This window comes from Oncorhynchus nerka, linkage group LG13, assembly GCF_034236695.1.
Source record: "Oncorhynchus nerka isolate Pitt River linkage group LG13, Oner_Uvic_2.0, whole genome shotgun sequence".
In the NCBI taxonomy this organism is placed as follows: Eukaryota; Metazoa; Chordata; class Actinopteri; order Salmoniformes; family Salmonidae; genus Oncorhynchus; species Oncorhynchus nerka.
In genome coordinates this window covers 70,989,023-71,011,442 of record NC_088408.1, presented here as the reverse complement: position 1 = coordinate 71,011,442, position 22,420 = coordinate 70,989,023, and the positions used below count along the sequence as shown (strand labels likewise).

At 42.6% G+C, this 22,420-nt stretch overlaps 1 protein-coding gene across 10 annotated transcripts in view; it reads left to right on the top strand.

Annotated features, from left to right (window-relative positions):
* Positions 1-2,045: 2,045 nt before the first annotated feature.
* LOC115140032 (AP2-associated protein kinase 1-like) overlaps positions 2,046-22,420 on the top strand; it is a 52,871-nt gene continuing 32,496 nt past the window's right edge. For all 10 annotated transcript variants that reach the window (XM_029678045.2, XM_029678048.2, XM_029678043.2 and 7 more), the window contains exons 1-2: positions 2,046-2,783; positions 21,206-21,324. In XM_029678045.2, the coding sequence (XP_029533905.1) occupies positions 2,621-2,783; positions 21,206-21,324 (282 nt within the window). In that variant the 5' untranslated portion in view covers positions 2,046-2,620. The remainder of the gene's footprint in view (positions 2,784-21,205; positions 21,325-22,420) is intronic.

Below are 22,420 nucleotides of genomic sequence, written 5' to 3'. Positions count from 1 at the left end.
CAAAGAGACCAAATATAACCCTGAAGGAGCTGCAAAGCTGCACAGCGGAGATTGGAGTATCTGTCCATATGACCACTTTAAGCCGTACACTCCACAGAGCTGGGCTTTACGGAAGAGAGGCCAGAAAAAAAGCCATTGCTTAAAGAAAAAAATAAGCAAACACGTTTGGTGTTTGCCAAAAGGCATGTGAGAAACTCCCCAAACATTTGGAAGAAGGTCCTCTGATCAGATGAGACTAAAATTGAGCTTTTTGGCCATCAAGGAAATGCTATGTCTGGCACAAACCCAACACCTCTCATCACCTCGAGAACACCATCCCCACAATGAAGCATGGTGGGGGAACGATCATGCTGTGGGGATGTTTTTCATCGACAGGGACTGGGAAATTGGTCAGAATTGAAGGAATGATGGTTGGAGCTAAATACAGGGAAATTCTTGAGGGAAACCTGTTTCAGTCTTCCAGAGATTTGAGACTGGGACGGAGGTTCACCTTCCAGAAGGACAATGACCCTAAGCATACTGCTAAAGCAACACTAGAGTGGTTTAAGGGGAAACATTTATATGTCTTGGAATGGCCAAGTCAAAGCCCAGACCTCAATCCGATTGAGAATCTGTGGTATGACTTAAAGATTGCTGTACACCAGCGGAACTCATCCAACTTGGTCCTGCCGTACATACCTACACGTACGCTACGGTCACAAGACGCAGGCCTCCTAACTGCCCCTAGGATTTCTAAGGCTGTTTGCCCATGTGAGAGATGCAGACTCGGTCTCATCCTTTACGTTTTTATTGAAGACTCATCTCTTCAGTAGGTCATATGATTGAGTGTAGTCTGGCCCAGGAGTGTGAAGGTTAGCAAAAGAAGTGGGGCACATCAACACAAATTGATTGTCCAAATGAGACTTTACAAGATCAATGTACACATCAATTATCTTATCACTGAACCAATTTCCATTGCTTATTGCATCAAAATCCTCAGCCTGTTAAGACATTTTCCTCTGAGTTGGCTTAGGAATGAATGTCTTTATGTTGAGAGGAATCACATTCCTTGCATTTGACAGTGCATAAGTGAATGACTTCTTTCAGACCAAAGAGGCAAAACGTTTGATTGATTGCTATTGTGTTGGTGACCAAGGTAGATTTAAGAAGATCTTTGGAAGGGTATGCATAATTAGGGTGATATAAACCTATGGCAACATGATTTTAGGATACTGCCTAAAAAAGTGTATTTGTGTGGCCAAGCGATTGACCTAATGCATTTTATGGCACTTGGCTGGCAATTGCCTGATTTTAAATGTGTAAGGGAGCGCAGATGGCTCATCACCACTATGATTATCTAGGTTGTTTCCAGCAGGTTTTCCCAAAGGTCCAGCAAAAAAACATGTGAAACACAACCAAAACAAATAGCAAGTGCATCCAACAAGTTTGTAGAGTTGCAAGCTTGACGTAGTCATTGCGTTCTAGGAATATGGGACCACATAATAAACGTTTGACTACTTTAATACACATATAAGTTCATTTGTCCCAATATTTTTGGTCCCCTAGAATGCTGTAATTTCTAAACGGTTCACACAATATGAGGAAAATACCCTCACATTAAAGCTGCAGTCTGTACTTTAACTTGAATTATGGTCATTGTATCACTTCAAATCCAAAGTGCTGTGGTACAGAGCCAAAACAACAAAAATGTGTCACTGTCCCAATACTTTTGGAGCTCACTGTACATTCTACAGACCCTACTGGCTATTCTCTACAATACTTTTATTTGGCACCTATCTATTTCATATACAGGGATTTGCATTAGGGGCATTTATTTGACCTTGGGACAAGTTTAAAACCCAAATGTAATGAAAATATCATTATGTCACTTAAATACGAACAAATATGAATCATTGTTCATGTTTAGACAATTATTGTTCATATAACATGAATACATACAGGCTAATGACACTTTTCTACTATTACGTGGGGGACTTTTATTTAGAAAACTTACCGAAATTCCGTGACCCGGAAGTACTTTTTTAGTGTCGCTGACAAGACGCTGATTGCACCAAGTTGTTGTACTACGGGAGCAAATCGGGCAATGAATTACTAGCTAGTAGCTAGAACACCAAAGTAGCTAGATAGGCAGCTAATTATCGAATATAAACCAGGGAGGAGATTCAGGAGTCAACACCAAGAAAGAGCTCTCGATAAACTAGTGAAATAAATGCCTTTACGCTGAAAAATGGGTGGAGATGTGTGTAAATAGAAGCTAGTAACTTAGCAGGCTGTCAACGCAATTTTCAAAGCCAGATAGGTTTTTTTGTGTGTTGTTGATATCATTAGCTAATTGGTTGGCAAACATTAACTAGAAATTTATAAATCGATTAACCGTGTCATCTCGTGTGTTGATAGCTAGTTAACTATTTAACTAGCTTGCTATTATGACAGTCGAAACATTGGTAACTAGTTGCGCTTGGAAATCGAACGAGCAGGCTCTTCAAGAGGATAGCTTTAGTTAGCCTAAGGTGGCTACGGTCATTCAATTATCCAAAGCTGGTAGTAAACAACATCTACGCGTTATTGTGAATAGGTATTGATTGCAAACCACTCGACACTTTTCAAACATCACCGGGAAATGAAGAAGTTCTTCGATTCACGCCGGGAACTTGTGAGTTCCGGGCCTGGTTCTGGAGCGGGTGGAGGAGGCACTGGGTCCGGCAGCAGCGGTGGCAGTTTCATTGGACGGGTATTCACCATTGGACGGTATCAAGTGACCGTTGATGAAACTGTTGCTGAAGGTGAGGTAACGTTAGAGTAATTGATCTGTTTTTTCATTAATTACATCCCAGGCAAGCTAATTTATCAATAAATTGCCCTAACTATCGCTAGTGACAATAATGCTCTTGCTTTGGGTTGGAAACAAGCTTACCCTGACATGACCTCCATCCTATGGTCAGGCATACTGTTAAATTCTGATAACTGAATTCTTGATAACCCCAATAATGTATCTACGTCAATTTATTTCACAATTTGCAAACAAAAACAGCTAGGCTAGCAAGATACCATAGGATTGAGGCCATTTCAGGGTAAGCGTGTTTCCAACCCAATGCATTGGGGCCTGGTCTACAACTGTATCAGCTGTGAGCTCCTCAGACAGCTGTACTGTCACTGCTGGTGTCAGGATTCATTTGGAATGTATCTACCAGACTGATAAGAATGATGGAAATCTAAAAACTGGTCAGCCTGCATCCTGAAAGAGATGGGATCTAGGGTGTGGGTGCGGGTGTGAGGAACATGGATTTGGAATCTCACCTCATCATGAATTACGAACATTATAGGCTAACTTTTCTAACCCCCATTGCTCAAGGCTAGGAGGAACAACGTTTTCATTTTAAGGCTGATCAGACATATTACATTCAAAGTCTCAGCTCTCGATGACAAATGGAGAGGGAACCAAACATATATAAGTTTCTGATGAGGGTATAAATATAATTTGCTACATGGGGGAAGTCAACAGGGAGTGGTGAGGCCTATCACTTAATGTTAGCACCTGCTCCACACCATACATTATCTTTAAGATTAGATTGGGAGTGTTCTGGTGGTTAGCCTCTTGTTTCTGGTCACTGACTGATATGGGTGTGTGCATTTGTCAGTGTTGGTTGGGACATTGAGGGGATTTGATTAGTGCCCCGGGTGAACCAGGTCAGCGTTGATTGCATTCGTTTTGGAATCGGGCTGCCTCCCGGGAGTGAGCCAGGTGCCCCGTTTTGGCTGACAGAGAAGTCCTCTCGAAAAACAAAAATGGCACAGGTTAAGCGTGTGGAGTAATGACTAGGATTCTGTGTTTTCACATGCAAATGTGATTTGCTTTTGATAAAAATGCCTTGTTTGCTTTCCCAATCAAACATATACAGTGTACTCTCCTATATTTGAAGGTGTCATAAGTATTTGGACAAATTCACTTATGGTGTATCACATTTATTTCAAAGTTAAGTATTTGGTCCCATATTCCTAGCACGCGATGACTACATCAAGCTTGTGACTACAAACTTGTTGGATGCATTTGCAGTTTGTTCAGGTTATTCTGGATGATGTTGTCCCTAATAGAAATGAATGATAAATAATGGATTGTCATTTTGGAGTCACTTTAATTTATTTCTATTGGGCACAACATAATCACACAGTAAAGAACGTTGCGCTGCTTGCTTAGCGAGTACCACTTCCTCCTGATTCTGCCATACCTGGCTGGAACTCGGGACCTCTGCCATGCTAGCACATGTGACCGCCCTCCTGAAGCGTCTTACCAGTCCACACCACGCGAAAAGCTAGCCATTCGTGTGCGCAAATGGGGACACTTCAGGCTGAGGAGTAAGTTTCAGGGTGAGGACTACCTTCAACCCCTAAAACATAGTCAACAGCAACCCCAGCATTGAGCTGAGCACAACTGTAGATCTGAGTCACTAGGCACCACTGTAAAGGACATCACGCTGCTTGCTTAGAGAGTACTACTTCCTCTTTGCTTCAAATCCCCAAGACGCGTCTCCGAACGATGGGTGACCAAGCCTTCTGCTCCCTTGCCCCCTCGCCTATGGAGAGCCGTTCATCACTCATAACTTTTAAAACGGTCCTTAAAACCCACTTCTACATGCTCTATTTCATAGTCCTAGTCTAAAATGTATTTAGCACCTAGCCCACTATTGCTATTATACCTGACGGTGCAGCAGGTAGCCTAGTGGTTAGAGTGTTGGGCCAGTAACAGGAAGGTTGCTGGATCGAATCCCTGAGCTGACAAGATGAAAATCTGTTCTGCCCCTGAGCAAGGCAGGTACCCAACCCACTGTTCCCCGGGCACCGTCTACATGGATGTCGACTAAAGCCGCCCCCCGCACCTCTGATTCAGAGGGGTTAAATGCGGAAGACACATTTCAGTTGAATACTTTCAGTTGGACAGCTGACTAGGTTTCCCCCTTTCCCCTAAATGAATGTTGTTTTTATTGTATCTAATTTGTTTTTCCTCGGTAGAGCTTTGTAAGGAAAACCACCATACAAATTACATTTATGAATTATTATTATTTATATTGGGCACAAGATAATCCAAAACACAACCAAACAAATCTGTAAATGCATCCAACAAGTTTGTAGTCACAAGATTGATGTAGTCATTGCGTGCAAGGAATATGGGACCAATACACCAAATACTAAACTTTTGACGAACATTAAGGGAATAAGTCCAAATACTTATTACACCTTCAAATTGGGGGACTAGATGCATAAAGTGCATTAATTTCTAAACGGTCAAAGAGACGTGGGAAAATACCCTAAAATAAAAGGTAACATTCTGTACTGTCACCTCCATATAAAAAATGTATCTTAAATATAAAATGCTGGAGTATAGAGACAAATTCAAAGTTTTAGCTTCACTGTCCAAATAAATATGTAGGGGACTGTATTTTATGAAAAAAGGTGTCTGTTTCTGAACGATGCATCATGCTGCTTTATTGACACATGACCCAGAGACGCAGATTACTGTTCAATTTGCAAAGGCCACTCCTCCCTCACTGCCTTTGCTCATTCAAGTCACGGGCCATATCCCAGTGCACCGCGGTTCACCTTACCTTTTTGAGCTTTGTATGTTCTCTTTAATCACAGGATGTTGATGAGCATCTTGCATTGTATTTGTCATTCCTACAGTTCAACACAAAACACACAGATCCTGCCTCCTCAAAAGCCAGCTACTATTGACTGTATAAGTATCTCTGACATCCCTGGACTCATTGTTTTTACTGGGTCTTTTTTAATACATTTGGTACCTTTGTGAAATTGATGAGTGTACTTACTGTAATATTCCAAATATAGGACTAGCCTAGATCAGAATATTAATGGGCTCTGTTTCACTGTCAAGATGCATGCTAGCTTTAGCTCTTTTGTAAAACTACTCAGTCTTGCCTAATTTGATGGATTGTCCCTATTGTTTGTCAAGATTACAGCCTCGAGCCTTCTTGGGTATGATGCTACAAGCTTGGCACACCTGTATTTGGGGAGTTTCTCCCATTCTTCTCTGCAAATCCTCTCAAGCTCTGTCAGGTTGGACTGGGAGCGTTGCTGCACAGCTATTTTCAGGTCTCTCCAGAGATGTTCGATCGGGCTCAAGTCCTCAAGGACATTCAGAGACTTGTCCAGAATCCACGCCTGCATTGTCTTGGCTGTGTGCTTAGAGTCGCTGTCTTGTTGGAAGGTGAACCTTCGCCCCAGTCTGAGGTCCTGAGTGCTCAGAAGCAGGTTTTCATCAAGGATCTCTCTGTACTTTGCTCCATTCATCTTTCCCTCGATCCTGACTAGTCTCCCAGTCCCTGCTGCTGAAAAACATCCCCGCAGCATGATGATGATGATGCTGCCACCATCATGCTTCCCCAACGGGATGGTATTGGCCAGGTGATGAGTTGTGCCTGGTTTCCTCCAGATGTGGCGCTTTGCATTCAGGCCAAATAGTGCTTTCATCAGACCAGAGAATCTTGTTTATTTGTCACGAGAAGCCTCAGTCCTACCACTGTTGTGTCGTCTGCAAATTTAATGATGGTGTTGGAGTCGTGCCTGGCCATGCAGTTGTGGGTGAACAGGGAGTACAGGAGGGGACTGAGCACGCACCCCTGTGGGGCTCCAGTGTTGAGGATCAGTGTGGCAGATGTGTTGCTACCTACCCTCATCCCCTGGGGGAGGCCCGCCAGGAAGTCCAGGATCCAGTTGCAGAGGGAGGTGTTTAGTCCCAGGATCCTTAGCTTAGTGATGAAGCTGGCTGTCATGTGCCTTTTACTGAGGAGTGGCTTCCGCCTGGCCACCATTAAGGACTGATTGTTGGAGTGCTGCCGAGATGGTTGTCCTTCTGGAAGATTCTCCCATTTCCACAGAGGAACTCTAGAGCTCTGTCAGTGACCATCGGGTTCTTGATCACCTCCCTGACCAAGGTCCTTCTCCCCTGATTGCTCAGTTTGGCCAGGCGGCCAGCACTAGGAAGAGTCTTGGTGGTTCCAAACTTCTTCCATTTAGGAATAGAGTCCACTGTGTTCTTGGGGACCTTCAATGCTGCAGACATTTTTTTGGTGCCCTTCCCCAGATGTGTGCCTCTACATAATCCTGTCTCGGAGCTCTGCGGACAGTTCCCACGACCTCATGGCTTGGTTTTTGCTTTGACATGCACTGTTAACTGTGGGACTTTATATAGACAGGTGTGTGCCTTTCCAAATCATGTCCAATCAATTGAATTTACCACAGGTGGACTCCAATCGCGTTGTAGAAATATTTCAAGGACGATCAATGGAAATTGAATTTTGAGTCTCATAGCAAAGGCTCTCAATACTTATGTAAATAAGGTATTTCTGTTTGTTATTTTTAATATATTTGCTAACGTTTCAAAAAACCTATTTTCGATTTGACCTTATGGGGTATTGTGTGTAGATTGGTGAGGGGGAAAAATTTTTTAAAAATAAATTTTACAATAAGGTGGTATTGTGAAAAAGTGAAAGGGTCTGAGTACTTTCTGAATGCGCTGTATACATGACATTACATTCACCACAAGCCTGTATCTTATTGATTGATGCTATTGGCTCAGTATGCTGCTGTCTACGTTGCAGGGTTGAGTAATTAACTGAAATGTTGGTATTTTCTAGTTGTTTTTCTAAACAACTAATTGACCGAGGTCGGTTCAGTTATTTGAATTCTAATTTTTCTTTCTTTCTGTGAGCTCAAATCAAACACACACAATAGCACAATTGGTTAGGAGACTGTAAAACAGCAGCCTTTCTCTCCGGCGCCATTCTTAACAAAGCTCAATGCGCACACTACAATGCTTTTACTCCTGCTATGTAAAAGAGACAGGGATACGGCATCGAGAGGGATAGAGAGCAGTTGCTTCATGGGGGGTAGCTCTACCTGAAAATAATGATCTACATGATTGAAAGTTGATATTCAGCAGTCATAAAAGTATGCTTTCTTTACTTTGAAGAACTAATAGTGATTCTGTCCGACAGCATTGGCAGCTCTATAGAGATGAGTTGACTTGGAATTAAATAATAAAGTAATCAAATGAAACTAATGTACATAACTGAAATATTGTATTAAAGTAATGTGAATAAATGATGGTTAACAGGTGATAAGCAGTAATGGGCCGTCACTAGGCCTACCATCATGAGACTGTTATGAATTGTTTTAATCTGTTACAGCATAATAATCTAACCGAACCGACCTCAAAAAACACTAAGAGCTCAGCACTACTACATTGTTTACTCTTCTAGACTTACATCACTTTGCTCTCCACACCATAGCCCCAGAGCTATGCTCTAGACAAGAGTTTTCCAACTCTTAGACCTGGAGCCTGCTGGTTTTCTGTTCTACCTGATAATTAATTGCACTCGCCATGTCTCAGGTCTAAATCGGTCCCTGATTTTAGAGGGGAACAATTTAAATGCACTGGAACTGGCTTCGAGGTCCAGAGTTGAGTTTTAGGGCTCTAGACAGTATTGTCCCATCAATGGGCCATCTACACCCTCACTGTGTTGTCTAGTCTGCTGAGCCAGATGTTTGTCCCGCACGCTGGTGCTCTGCTTTAGGGACAATGCTATGCTGATCCATAAACCATGGTCAAAGTGAATGTGCCATTTTGTCAGCTGAGATGGCCTGCTGCTGAATAATGGATGGACAGAGTATGATTTATTCATCACTGGTATAGATGGGCACCATCTGTCGGTCCGCACCACGCCTGGTTACATGCCTGGATCATAGAATTAGGAATTAGAGTACTTAAAGTATGATAAATAAAAACATACTATTAAATAATCTCTCTGGCATGGATATCCTCACATTCAGTCCTCTGCAGGCTTAGGACTACTCTATGAAAGTGAGTGTGCTGTTCAGAGGGGACAGTGACACATGGGGGTTGTTGGATGGTACAGTCAATTCACAGTGAAACAGCTCAGTATAACATTAAATTGATAACTTTCTGTATATTCTCAAACCATGCATGAACAAGCTGCTTTCTGTATGCTGATGTGGTTTACCGGTCTGGGTCCAGTGGTGGAACCAGCTGAGCTGACTTCCTCAAACCGCTCCTGCTCTCCATTAGAGATTGTGCATTTTGAGAAATTACCGTTGGAATGTTTTTCGAGGGATCATATTTTCTGGCTGTAGATTTGCTCTCCAGTCAGGTTGTTTGTTCAGATGGTTTTGAGGTCTTGCTTGGTCACATTTGCAGGAATTTTAAAAGCAGCTTTACGCCTGTTCACTCAGCAAACCAGAAAGCATTTAGCTGCAACTAGGCATGTTAACTATTAATTAGACTGGTCATGCTTATCGGTCTATAGGGTCATTTGTGGAATTTAAATTGGGATGTGTGTTTCTGTTAGTTTTCATGCATTCTATTCATCACACATGCACAGCATACAGAGTGTAGTTTGAGGAGCAGAATAACCTACCACCTGTCAGACAGCTCAAGCGTAGCTCCTCAAAAGCCTGTAGGCTACTGGAGTGAAATCTGCTTTTGTAAGCCCAGTCATTGTGGAACAAACACCAATTCTAAATGCAATCGCTTGTTAAACTTTGTTGGCCACGATTAAAAGAAGCTATTTTTATACCTCAATCTCAACTCTTAATTAAAGTGTGCCTCCCATTCGGGTGTATAGGCTATAGCCTGCCTACCGTTGACTCTATCTGCGAGTCACCCACCACTTTGCAATGTGAGCTTCAAGCAGTATAATGGTTTGAAACCTGAATGCTTTACTTTACTTCAAATAATGAAGCATACCTTGCTTCAAAGTAGCCTTGTGAAAATCTGTCCGTAGAGACAATTATTTTACAAGGACTTCTTTATGCTATTAATCAGCATTTAGCTCCTGTTCTATTGGTTTTCATTTCAACTTTCTTTCGTTGTCCAAAAGCCAAAGGCACAATCTTAGTCATATTAGCAACCCATCATAGTTGTTGCTATTAAATTCCCCCTCTTTCTAAATTTCTAACAGAGATTTTAATATTTGTCACAACTGCTCACATTAGGTGCGCTGTTTAGAATTGGTGTTTTCCATTAATTGCATTTTGGCAAATGTTTAAAATGTTTTATTAGCAGCTTCTTTACAGGATTTGCATGTTCAATAATAAGCTATAGCCTTTTGAACTTTAAGACGATAGGCTTGCGATTGGTGCACATTACCATTAAGTTCTCAATAAAAAATGTCCGGTCCTTGTATGGGTGCGTAGTATCAGAAAGGAAGAGGCAAAGCGAGATGTTTCACTCTCTTCAAAATCTGTCCAAAAAAGCCCACTGTGTTTCTTTGGGTTTAAGCTTCCTTTTTCCCGCACTATATTCAAATGTCAGTATGTGTTCTACAAACGGTGGAATAGGAAAAGTATAACACAACTGATGGCAGTAGCTAACTAGCCAGAAAACCTCTGTAGCTAGCAAGCAACGCTAAAGGGATTGCAAACGGCTTAGCATAACTTTAGCACACAAAAAAACACAAAAAAATGGTAAGAATTTGTGGGAGTGCTGATGACGTCGCACACTGTATGCACTTTCGGTAGCCTGATTAGTGTCCAGGCTGAGGATAAATCCGCACACATTGCATCCCTGACCACCTCCTGAAGTGGTATGCCAGATCTGACCACAAACTTGTGTTTGTCTAGACATGTCTTTTCAATGCAATCTTCGTATTCTGATCGCAGAAGTCGCATGTACACTACCGGTCAAATGTTTTCGAACACCTACTCATTCAAGGGTTTTTCTGTATTTTTACTATTTTCTACATTGTAGAATAATAGTGAAGACATCAAAACTGTGAAATAACACATGGACTCATGTAGTAACCAAGAAAGTGTTAAACAAATAAACATTTATTTTTTCGTCATTGATGGTGCAGCAGCAGGCAGGCTTCCTCCATGAGGAGAGAGTGATGGAGTGCTGCATCAGATGACCTGGCCTCCACAATCACCTGACCTCAACCCTATTGAGTTGGTTTGGGATGAGTTGAACTGCAGAGTGAAGGAAAACCAGCCAACAAGTGCTCAGCATATGTGGGAACTCCTTTCAAGACTTTTGGAATAGCATTCCAGGTGAAGCTGGTTGAGTGAATGCCAAGAGTGCACAAAGCTTTCATCAAGGTAAAGGGTGGCTATTTGAAGAATATCAACTGTATTTTAACATTTATTTTGGTTACTACATGATTCCATATGGATTGTTTCATAGTTTTGATGTCTTCACTATTATTCTACAATGTAGAAAATAGTACAAATTAAGAAAAACCCTTGAATAACTAGGTTTTCTAAAGCTTTTGACCAGTAATGTAAGTGTCAAGTGTAGACACAACCATATATGACTGGCATTGTCATGGAGGAAGCCTGCCTGCTGCTGCACCATCACACACACAAAGCAGCCACTGGGGCATGCTAGGAAAATGCAAGGATCGAATTTTAATCTGACTGCCTTTCATTTTTCTATTTACCGATGAGTATCAGCTGGTGCAAGCTGGTTTAATATTAATGCCTACTGGAGACAAGACTTTGCCAGTAGAATTGTCTGCTCAATGCAGGATGCAGGGTAACGCATACTCCTCAGTGAGCGTGTTTGTAAACAATGTAGTTTTTGTATTTTATAGTAGGCTACATGCTGTTACACAAGCTCCATTGCAGTGATGACGACCCTTTGTTTACTGAACTGTATTTAAAAAAAAATATTTTGTATATGTTTGGTTGAGTGGACAACAACGTATTATACTGACTCATCAGTGTTGGGGGGTATTTTGTAGCTCTTGTTGTTGACCTGTCCAGTCCAGTAAATCAGTGTGCTGGTGCATGTCATTTAAGAAGGTTGCTAATCCTTCTAAATTCACGCAGGCGCCCGAGATTAGACGGCGCGAACTAGCAGGTGCTTGGCACGGCAAACCCAACATCAGCTGTGGCAGGAACACACACTCTCTCTCTCTGTAGTGTGTACATGTTTGTGTGCTTGCCCTCGATGTTCAATTTGATTCAGGCACAAAACAAGCTTCGCTGGATACACTATTTTGCATACATTTGCATAAATGTGTTTGAACTTGTTCATATGAGACAGCCTATTTAAAAAAAACTTCTCAATGCAGTCAATCATAAATAAGCAGCATGGGGTTTCTTTCAGCCCATTTTCCTCATTCTTTAATACTTAATTAATCACCATAGGACTAAGTATTATGGTGCGGGTATGATGAATAGAAAATACGTAAGGGAGTTGATTTTAGCCTGACCCATGGGTCATACATTTACCAATATCATGTGTACGTATGTAGAATACTATTCTACTGAGTGTACGTAATATTCACTCGAAGCCTCATTGGACAGCAGCAGCACCTACTGAACTGAAGGCTGTGGTGGAAAGCCTCAGATGATCAAACAGACTGATCACGTGGAGGGAGCTGTCCTTGGCTTAGTGATGCGATGCGAGCTGGATGACTCAGCCCAGGGCATGGCTCAGCGCAAGCAACAACACATGGCATTCTGGCCTGGGAGAGCATGGGGCTGGCTACCCACGGGCCTCTCTGAGCAGCTGCAGCAGCCTCCTCTAGTAGGACTGACTGTGTGTCTGTCCGAGTGAGTAATAAAGATGGAGGCCTGTGTCTGAATGCCCATAATTGCGTCCTAAATAGTACGCTGTTTGAGTATGTGAAAATAGGAAGTGTTGTCGTATGTGTTTTAAAAAAAAATCTGAACAAGGACCGTTTGAGTATGTGAAAATAGGAAGTGTTGTCGTATGTGTTTTAAAAAAATCTACAAGGACCGGACATTTTTTATGCCAGGATGTTCTCATTTCAGCTTTTCATCTAGTAGAATTCGCTGCACACTTTTCAGGAATTTAAAATGTATTTGAAGAGGGGTATGCATGTTTTGATAGCTAGATCTCTTTGAGTAAACAACTCGCAAGATAGTAAATAGTGAAGCTTCAAATGGAAGTCACTTTTGTTCTCATTAAAATGATCACAACTATTTTCATTGTAACGTTACTACTTTGGAAACAGATCTGCTGCCTGCCATGCCTTTAGTAAAGCTAGCTACATGCTTTAGCAGGACTCAAAGTTGCGTTAATGAGCATCAGCCATAGAGGCAGCATTTTCACTTTTGGATGAATAGCTTGCCCAAGTTCAACTGCCTGCTACCCATCCCCAGAATATAAGATCTGCATGTTATTCGTAGGTTTGGATAGAAAACACTCTGAAGTTTCTAAAACTGTTTGAATCATGTCTGTGAGTATAACAGAACGTATGTAGCAGGCAAAACCCTGAGTACAAACCATTCAGATTTTTTTTGTTTTGAGGTCACTGTCTTTTCAACGAATATTCATTGGGAAACCATTTCTAAGGGACTTGCTTGCAGTTCCTACTGCTTCCACTGGATGTCACCAGTCTTTAGAAATTGGTTAAGGTTTTTCCTTTGTGTAATGAAGAAGTACGGCCATCTTGAATGAGAGTCACTTGAAGTGGATTGAATGAGAGGGGCGCGTGACTAGAAAAGTAGTGTCAGTTTTTGTTTTCTTTTTCTATTGAACACAGATCATCCCGTCTTCAATTTTATTGATTATTTACGTTTAAAAATACCTAAAGTTGTATGACAAAAGTAGTTTGAAATGTTTTGGCAAAGTTTACAGGTAACATTTGAGATATTTTGTAGTGACGTTGGTCAAGTTGGAACCAGTGTTTTTCTGGATCAAACGTGCCAAATAAATTGACATTTTGGATATATATCGACGGAATTAATCGAACAAAAGGACCATTTGTGATGTTTATGGAACATATTGGAGTGCCAACAAAATAAGCTTGTCAAAGGTAAGGCATGAATTATAGTTTATTTCTGCGTTTTGTCGCTCCTGCATGGTTGAAATAGGCTACTCTCATTGTTTACTGTTGTGCTATCCTCAGATAATAGCATCGTTTGCTTTCGCCGAAAAGCCTTTTTGAAATCTGACATGTCGGCTGGATTCACAACGAGTGTATCTTTAATTTGGTATCTTACATGTGTGATTTAAATGAAAGTTCAATTTTTATAGTAATTTATTTGAATTTGGCGCTCTGCATTTTCCCTGGCTTTTGGCCAGGTGGGACGCAAGCATCCCGCCTATCCCAGAGAGGTTAAAATGATCACAACTATTTTAATTGTAATGTTACTTCTTTGAAAACAGATCTTCTGCCTGCCATGCCTGTAGTAAAGCTAGCTACATGCTTTAGGACTCAAAGTTGCGTTAACGAGCATCAGCCATAGACTCCCAGTCATTGTGTGATATGCTAGTAGATACCCATATAATTATTCATTGTGCTAATGTTAGTTGAACATCCTTCATACTATACACAGAGACACAAAAATGGTATCCACAAGTTCATCTGACTCTGGGGAAAAGGGCCTCATTGCCAACATCCAGAAGTATCCTTCACATGAATTCATTTTCTACTGTTTTCGGTGAAGTCCTTTTGTAAAACCCAAAGTGGATTTCAGTTTTCTCATCAAAAAGTGTTTATTTGTAATAAATAAATAAAAATTGATACCAGTACATCTACTGTTGGTGTGTTTTACTTTCAACATTTCAACATAAAAAAAATTGCTCGCACGTCTGAGGTATATTGTTGCAGGTGCATGGTTAAGCAATAAAGCCAGAGAGGGGTGTGGTATATGACCAATATACCACGGCTAAGGGACAACGCAATGCGGAGTGCCATATACCACAAACCCCCGAAGTGCCTTATTGCTATTATAAACTGGTTATCAACTTAATTGGAGCAGTAAAAATACATGTTTTGTCATACCCGTGGTATACGGTCTGATATACCACGGCTGTCAGCCAATCAGCATTCAGAGATCGAACCACAGTTTATAAGTGGAAACAAAAAAGAAACCTGCACACTGCTCTTGCTAGTATCACTTTTGTATTGAAGCTTACGTGTTGGCCTCTTGGCCTTCGTCAGAGCTTTTTGCTCTACTAAACTAAATAAGCCATCTTTTGATATAATAATTGATTACATGTCAATAGCACTTTTCATAATTTCAAAAGCAAACAAGCAATACATCATGAGTAGCAGAGCTATAGTTGACTAGTTCAACCGATAGAGGCCAAGTCTGAGTGTATGCATCCTCCAACGATGGAGAGGGACAGTTCCTGGCTTGATCAGAGGAAGGTTATTAGGGAGATGGTTGATGAAGATTGAGTCTGGTAATGATCTTGTAGAGGGCTACTGGACTTCTCCTTCACAATGTATGGCACCCACTTGGGTGGTGCCTCATTAGCTCTGGGCGCCAGTAAGCTCACCACACACAGTTCAGAGTAGTAGCCAGTCATCCTCATTTATGAGCCCCCTGCTTCAGCACTGCATTCCTCCACTGCATCTCCCATTCCTCTCAAGCTTCAGGTGACTCTTCAGTTCATACATGCGTGGCCTATGGTACACTCAAGATTACTCAAAATACTTCATTCCAAATGCTAGGTACTTGGCTGTTAGCCCAAAACAACAACATGAAATGTCACTGGGTGGGGCTACAAACGATCCTTTCCACTTCATATGAAGCCATAACTGCTAAATAGTATGTGTACTACACACCGCTGTTTAATTTAGTAGCAGGCAAGCCAGATTGTGTACATGGCCAGAGACTTTCTGCAGGGTTGAAATGCTTTTGCTGTGCTAGCAGTAGAAATAAGCAAGGAAGCAGTTGTCCAATAAAATGCTCTCAAAGGCTTGATTTGGACCTTGCTTGTTTTACACACTGCAGGTGCTCTGCATTCACATACACAGCCATCTCCCAGTTTGTATTCGGCCCAGAGCATGAAGGCCCCTTTTTTAAAGAATAATCTACAAAATTCATGAGTACAGACAAGCCTGTTGTATGGTGCAGGGTGAAGTGTTTATGGTGCTTGTGTGTGGATGCAGAAGATGGGACTCAAAGGAGGAGATGTCTGACGTTTTGCGGGCTCCTAACCAATTGTGCTATTTTGTGTGGGTTCTTTTCTGCATTATTTGTAACTTATTTTGTACATGTTTCTGTCACTGTCTCTTATGACTGAAATTAGCTTCTGTATATCAGAACAGCGATTACTCACCTCGACCTGCACAAAGATGTTTTTCTTTTAACGAGTCAGACGCAAATGAATTACTCCCGACACCCGACCAGGCCCAAATCCCCGTCATTCGGCTGAAGAGAAGACTCAGATGCAGGACCGGGTGCCTTGTGAGAATTTGTCGGCAAGTGGGTAACCCGCCTCTACCATCCGTCCTATTGGCCAATGTGCAATCATTGGAGAATAAACTGGGTTAGCTCCGTTCAAGACTATCCTACCAATGGGACATGTCTTATGTATCACGAATCGTAGCTGAACGACGACATGGATAATATACAGTTGGCTGGTTTTTCCGTGCATTGGCAAGACTGAACAGCTGCCTCCGGTAAGACAAGGGGTTGCAGTCTGTCTATTTGCCAATAACAGCTGGTGTGCAAAATCAAATATTATAAGAAAGTCTCAAGGTTTTGCTCACCTGAAGTAAAGTATTTAATGATAAGCTGTGGACCACATTATCTACCAAGAGAGCTCTCATCTATATTATTCGTAGCTGTCTATTTACCACCACAAACCAATGCTGGCACTAAGACTGCGCTCAACAAGCTGTATAAAGCCATAAGCAAACAAGAAAATGCTCATCCAGAGGTGGTGGTCCTAGTGGCTGGGGACTTTAATGCAGGGACACTTGAATCCGTTTTACCTCATTTCTAACAACAAGATGGAAAAAAACTCTACACTACCTTTACTCCACACACAGAGATGCATACAAAGCTCTCCCACGCCCTCCATTTGGCAAATCTGACCATAATTCTTTCCTTTTGATTCCTGCTTACAAGCAAACACTAAAGCAGGAAGTACCAGTGACTCGCTCAATACGGAAGTGATCAGATGGTGCAGATGTTAAGCTACAGGACTTTTTTGCTACCACAGACTGGAATATGTTCCAGTACTCATCCGATGGCAATAACTGCATTAATGACGTTGTCCACACAGTGACCGTACACACAGTTGAAGTCGGAAGTTTACATACACCTTAGCCAAATACATTTACACTCCAATTTGCATACTGCCACAGATCCACAGATGACACAATCTCAATCTCACTCCACCCTACCCTTTCCTACCTGGACAAAAGGAACACCAATGTGAGAATGCTGTTCATTGACTTTAGCTCAGCGTTCAACACCATCGTGTCCACAAAGCTCATCACTAAGCTAAGGACCCTGGGACTAAACACCTCCCTCTGCAATTGGATCCTGGACTTCCCGACAGGCTACCCCCAGGTGGTAAGGGTAGGACAAAACACATCTGCCACGCTCATCCATAACACGGGTGCCCCTTGTGTGTGTCTGCTTAGTCCCCTCCTGTACTCCCTGTTCCATGACTGCTTGGCCAAGCACAACTCCAATACCATTAAGCGTGCCGACACTACAACTGTGGTATGCCTGATCACCAACAACGATGAGACAGCCTATAGGGAGGAGGTCAAAGTGTGGAAGTGTGGTGCCAGGACAACAACTTCTCCCTCAACGTGATCAAGACAAAGGAGGTGATTGTGGACTACAGGAAAAGGAGGGCCGAGCACGCCCACATTCTCATCAACAGGGTTGTAGTGGAGCTTCAAGTTCCTTGGTGTCCACATCACCAACAATGGTCCATACACACCAAGACAGTCGTGAATAGGGAACGCCAATGACTATTCCCCCTCAGGAGACTGAGAAGCTTTGGCATGGGTCCTCCAGACCCTGAAAGTTATACAGCTGCACCATCGAGAGCATGGTAACTGCTACAGAGGGTAGTGTGTACGGCCCAGTACATCACTGGGGCCAAGCTTCCTGCCACCCAGGACCTCTATACCTGGCTGTGTCAGAGGAAGGCCCAAATAATTGCCAAAGCCTCCAGCCACCCTAGTGTTAGGCTGTTTTCTCTGCTACCGCACGGCGCGCGGTACCAGAGTGCCAAGTCTTGGTCCAAAAGGCTCCTAAACAACAGCTACTCCCAAGCCATAAAGCCGCTGAACAGCTAATCAAATGGCTACCCAGACTATTCGCATTGACCCCCCCGACTGCTGCTACTCGCTGTTTATTATTCACTTTACCTGGACCTACATGCAGATCACTGACCATTTTGAATCCCACTGTACCTTCTCCACTATGCAATCTGGTTTCTGAGCTTGTCATGGCTCAGTCACACTCAAGGTCCTATACGATATCTTAACCGCCATTGATAAAAGATAGTATTGTGCAACAGTCCTCATCGACTTGGCCAATGCTTTCAACTTGGCTTCTCAAATGACTGTTCACCAGCTACTTCTCAGACAGAGTTCAGTGTGTCAAATCGGAGGGCCTGTTGTCCGGACCTCTGGCAGTCTCTATGTGGGTGCCACAGGGTTCAATTCTCGGGACGACTCTTTTTCTCTGTATATATCAATGATGTCGCTCTTGCTGCTGGTGATTCTCTGATCCACCTCTACGCAGACAACACCATAATATATACATCTGGCCCTTCTTTGGACACTGTGCAAACCTCCAAACAAGCTTCAATGTCATACGACATTCCTTCTGTGGCCTCCAGCTGCTTCAAAATGCTAGTAAAACTAAGTGCATGCTCTTCAACTGATTGCTGCCCACATCCTCCCGCCCGACTAGCATCACTACTCTGGACGGTTATGTGGACATCTACAAATACCTAGGTGTCTGGTTAGACAAAAACTCTCTTTCCAGACTCACATTAACCATCTCCAATCCAAAATTAAATCTAGAATCGGCTTCCTATTTCGGCAACAAAGCTTCCTTCACTCATGCTGCTAAACATGCCCTCGTAAAACTGACTATCCTACCGATCCTTGACCCGGCGACGTCATTTACAAAATAGCCTCCAACACTCTACTCAGCAAATTGGATGTAGTCTACCAGAGTGCCATCCATTTGTCACCAAAGCCCCATATACTATCCACCACTGCGACCTGTATGCTCTCGTTGGCTGGCCCTCACTACATATTCATTGCCAAACCCACTGGCTCCAGGTCATCTATAAGTCTTTGCTAGGTAAAGCCCCGCCTTATCTCTGGTCACCATAGTAGCACCCACCCATAGCATGCGTTCCAGCAAGTATATTTCACTGGTCATCCCCAAAGCCAACACTTCCTTTGGCCACCTTTCCTTCCAGTTCTCTGCTGCCAATGACTGGAACGAACTGCAAAATTCTCTGAAGCTGGAGACATTTACCTCACTAGCTTTAAGCACCAGCTGTCAGAGCAGCTCACAGATCACTGCACCTGTACATAGCTCATCTGTAAATAGCCCATCCAATCTACCTCATCCCCATACTATTTATTTATCTTGCTCCTTTGCACCCCAATATCTGTATTTGCACATTCATCTTCTGCACATCCTACCATTCCAGTGTTTAATTGCTTTGTTGTAATTACTTTGCCACCATGGCCTATTTATTGCCTTACCTCTCTTATCCTACCTCATTTGCACATGCTGTATATATATTTTTCTATTGTATTATTGTATGTTTTGTTTATTCCATGTGTAACTCTGTGTTGTTGTATGTGTCGAACTGCTTTGCTTTATCTTGGCCAGGTCGCAGTTGAAAATGAGAACTTGTTCTTAACTGGCCTACCTGGTTAAATAAAGGTGAAATGTATTAAAAATTAATGTACATATTACCTCAACTAACCTGTACCCCGCACATTGACCCGGTACCCCTTGTATATAGCCTCGTTATTTTATTGTTACTCTTTTATTTTGTACATATTGTTTCTTAACCAGCAATGCAGTTTTAAGAAAAATAGGAGTTAAGGTCTTGTAAGTAAGCGTTTCACGGTATATTCGGCATTAATCAAATTTGATTTGAGAACTACTAATAGGATGTGAATTTCTTATTCAGATTAGTGAAACTTGATCCTGGCCCATATCTGCTTCTGCTTTGATCAGAACCTTCCAGCTCAGCCAGTGGAGGCGGTGTGCCAGCCAGATGCAGGCCAGCCCGGGAGGTGCTGAGCCTAGTGCAGCAGCCCAGCAGAGCATTCAACCAAACCCTCAGAGCATTAGCTCACCTTCTACTAGCCTGTAATCAGACACAAATACTACCCACATCTTACAGCGCTGTGCTGCAATAACACTGTAGAGCCACCAGTCCTTCAAAACACTATCTGCATCACCAACATAATACACAACTGTTTTTTCTCTTTGAACAATGTGAGATAATTCTAGCTAAAATACATGCTCAGTGTGTTTGGTTCCAGACAGTGCTTCTGCTGAACCCTGCCCTTTGGTGTTATTCTTTATGTAGGCAGAGCCAGCCCCCTCACTGTGTGAATGGTGTGTACATGAAAGAGACCAGTGTTGTATCACTCATGGATCACAGCAAGCCAGCACTGCCTCCTGGGTCACCAGAAACAAATAGTGTGCACAGCCAGCCACACAATCACTCATGGTTTTGTGTGTCTCCATATGTTTGAATTAGCAGGCAAGAGGGAGAGAAATGGAGAGGCCCAGACAAAAGGGCTGTTTTGGAGCCGTGCCGGCAGCACAATGTGCCTCTAATAGTCGGATGATGGACTCACACTCTCCACCTTCTCCAGTCACAGTGCGGCTGCTACGCTACCTGCAGTTTTCCTCTGATTCTCATCTCTACTGCTGACTCACCAATGCTATGTTGAGCCTTCTTTTACCACAGCTTCATCCACCCCTCTGACTTAACACAGATTTCACAGCATTTCTTCCCAGCTAGCTCTGCCACTGTTGATCTGGGGCCATACAGTGTGTGTTTATATGACAGAGAGGACAAACGTTGCCAGGGTGGTGTGCTGCTATCAGGATGAGGTAATGGCCAGACTGAAGGAGGCCTGCTCTGTTCTGCACACAGTCAGCCACTACAGTATCAGCAGCTTTGACTCATCCAGGCTGACTGACCATGACTCAGGGCTAATTCAGTCACTGTTACTGATATTTGTTGAAGCAAAGCACGTCATTTAGCCGTTTGGCTTGAGGGGAAACCAGTGTCACGAAACACATTTTTGTTGCTCCATATTAAGCTGGTCTCTTGTTTATTGTGTTTATTGTATTCTCTTGCTGTCAGGTTAGCTGACAAGGCCGCTGGCCTCAGTGGGGACCTGTGCCACTCCGTCACAGGTCAATGCTGAAATCTTTCTCTCTCTAGGAGGCTTTGCCATTGTGTTCCTGGTGCGGACCCACCAGGGTGTCCGCTGTGCCCTGAAGAGAATGTACGTCAACAACGAGCACGACCTGCATATCTGCAAGCTAGAGATCCAGATCATGGTGAGAACTGGTTCTGGGCTGGAGTTCTGCTCAGTCTGTCACCCAGTCTACCTTATAATGCACAGGCTCTCTCAGACAAATGGACTTCACAAAGGGGGCAAATCACTGCCACTGCTGTAGTGAAGCTGATGTAGAACCACATAGATAAAATGACACAAATGAAATAATAGGATTGTGTTTCTATTCTGAAAAAGGTGATATGGGAATGAGTTGCTGACTATATGGAAGGGAAGGGTCGACAAGACTAACTTAAACAAACATATATATATATATATATCTATCGGGGGGGGGTAGTAACAGAGTCATACATTCTTCACTCCATTAGAGCCTGCTGCTGAATATGTTGATTTGGACGTCATGCAGATAAACTCCCCCTCAGTTCCCTAACTGGAGGCCATGCTGTAAGATAACCATCCCCTGCAGCTACACCCTGGGGGGCATAATTGGTACAGGATGGCTATCATTATTGGGTCGTTCCACGAAATGGGTGCCTTTTGCCTCCCTTTGATCTTTTAAGTAGACATTATGCACCAATATTGAATTTTAAAATGCCTGTCATAATAAATGAAGTGCACTATAATATAGACCACATGAAGAATTCAATACATCAGATTTTTTTTTGTATGAATAATGGCTTGCTAAAGTGCCAAAATTCAGCATTTTGACATGTCCCTCCATCAACACTGTCACTTCTAGGAAGATTTCAACTCACTTAATCCCAAAATGTCTCCATGTTTCACAATTGTAAAGGCCTATTTATTTTTGCTGCTTTGACAGTCATTTCTGAAGGTTATTATTGCTATTAATGTGATTGGTGATGCATTTACGTATGTCCCTCATTTTAAGGCCAACCCTGTTATGCAAACAATTTATTCCTTTAAAATAATGGACCATTATTTGACTCACAGCAGGTGACATTGTTTTGGGCCTTTTCCACCATGAACAGCATGGTGGAAAAGGAAGTAAGTCTTGTGTATAATTCCTAATTTTATTAACACCATGTGGTCCCATTCTCTTCACCACATGAGGAGTAATGGCCGATCTTAAACCTAAACTGTGTTATTGTCAACCCTGTTAGAGGCCCAACGGTAACTTT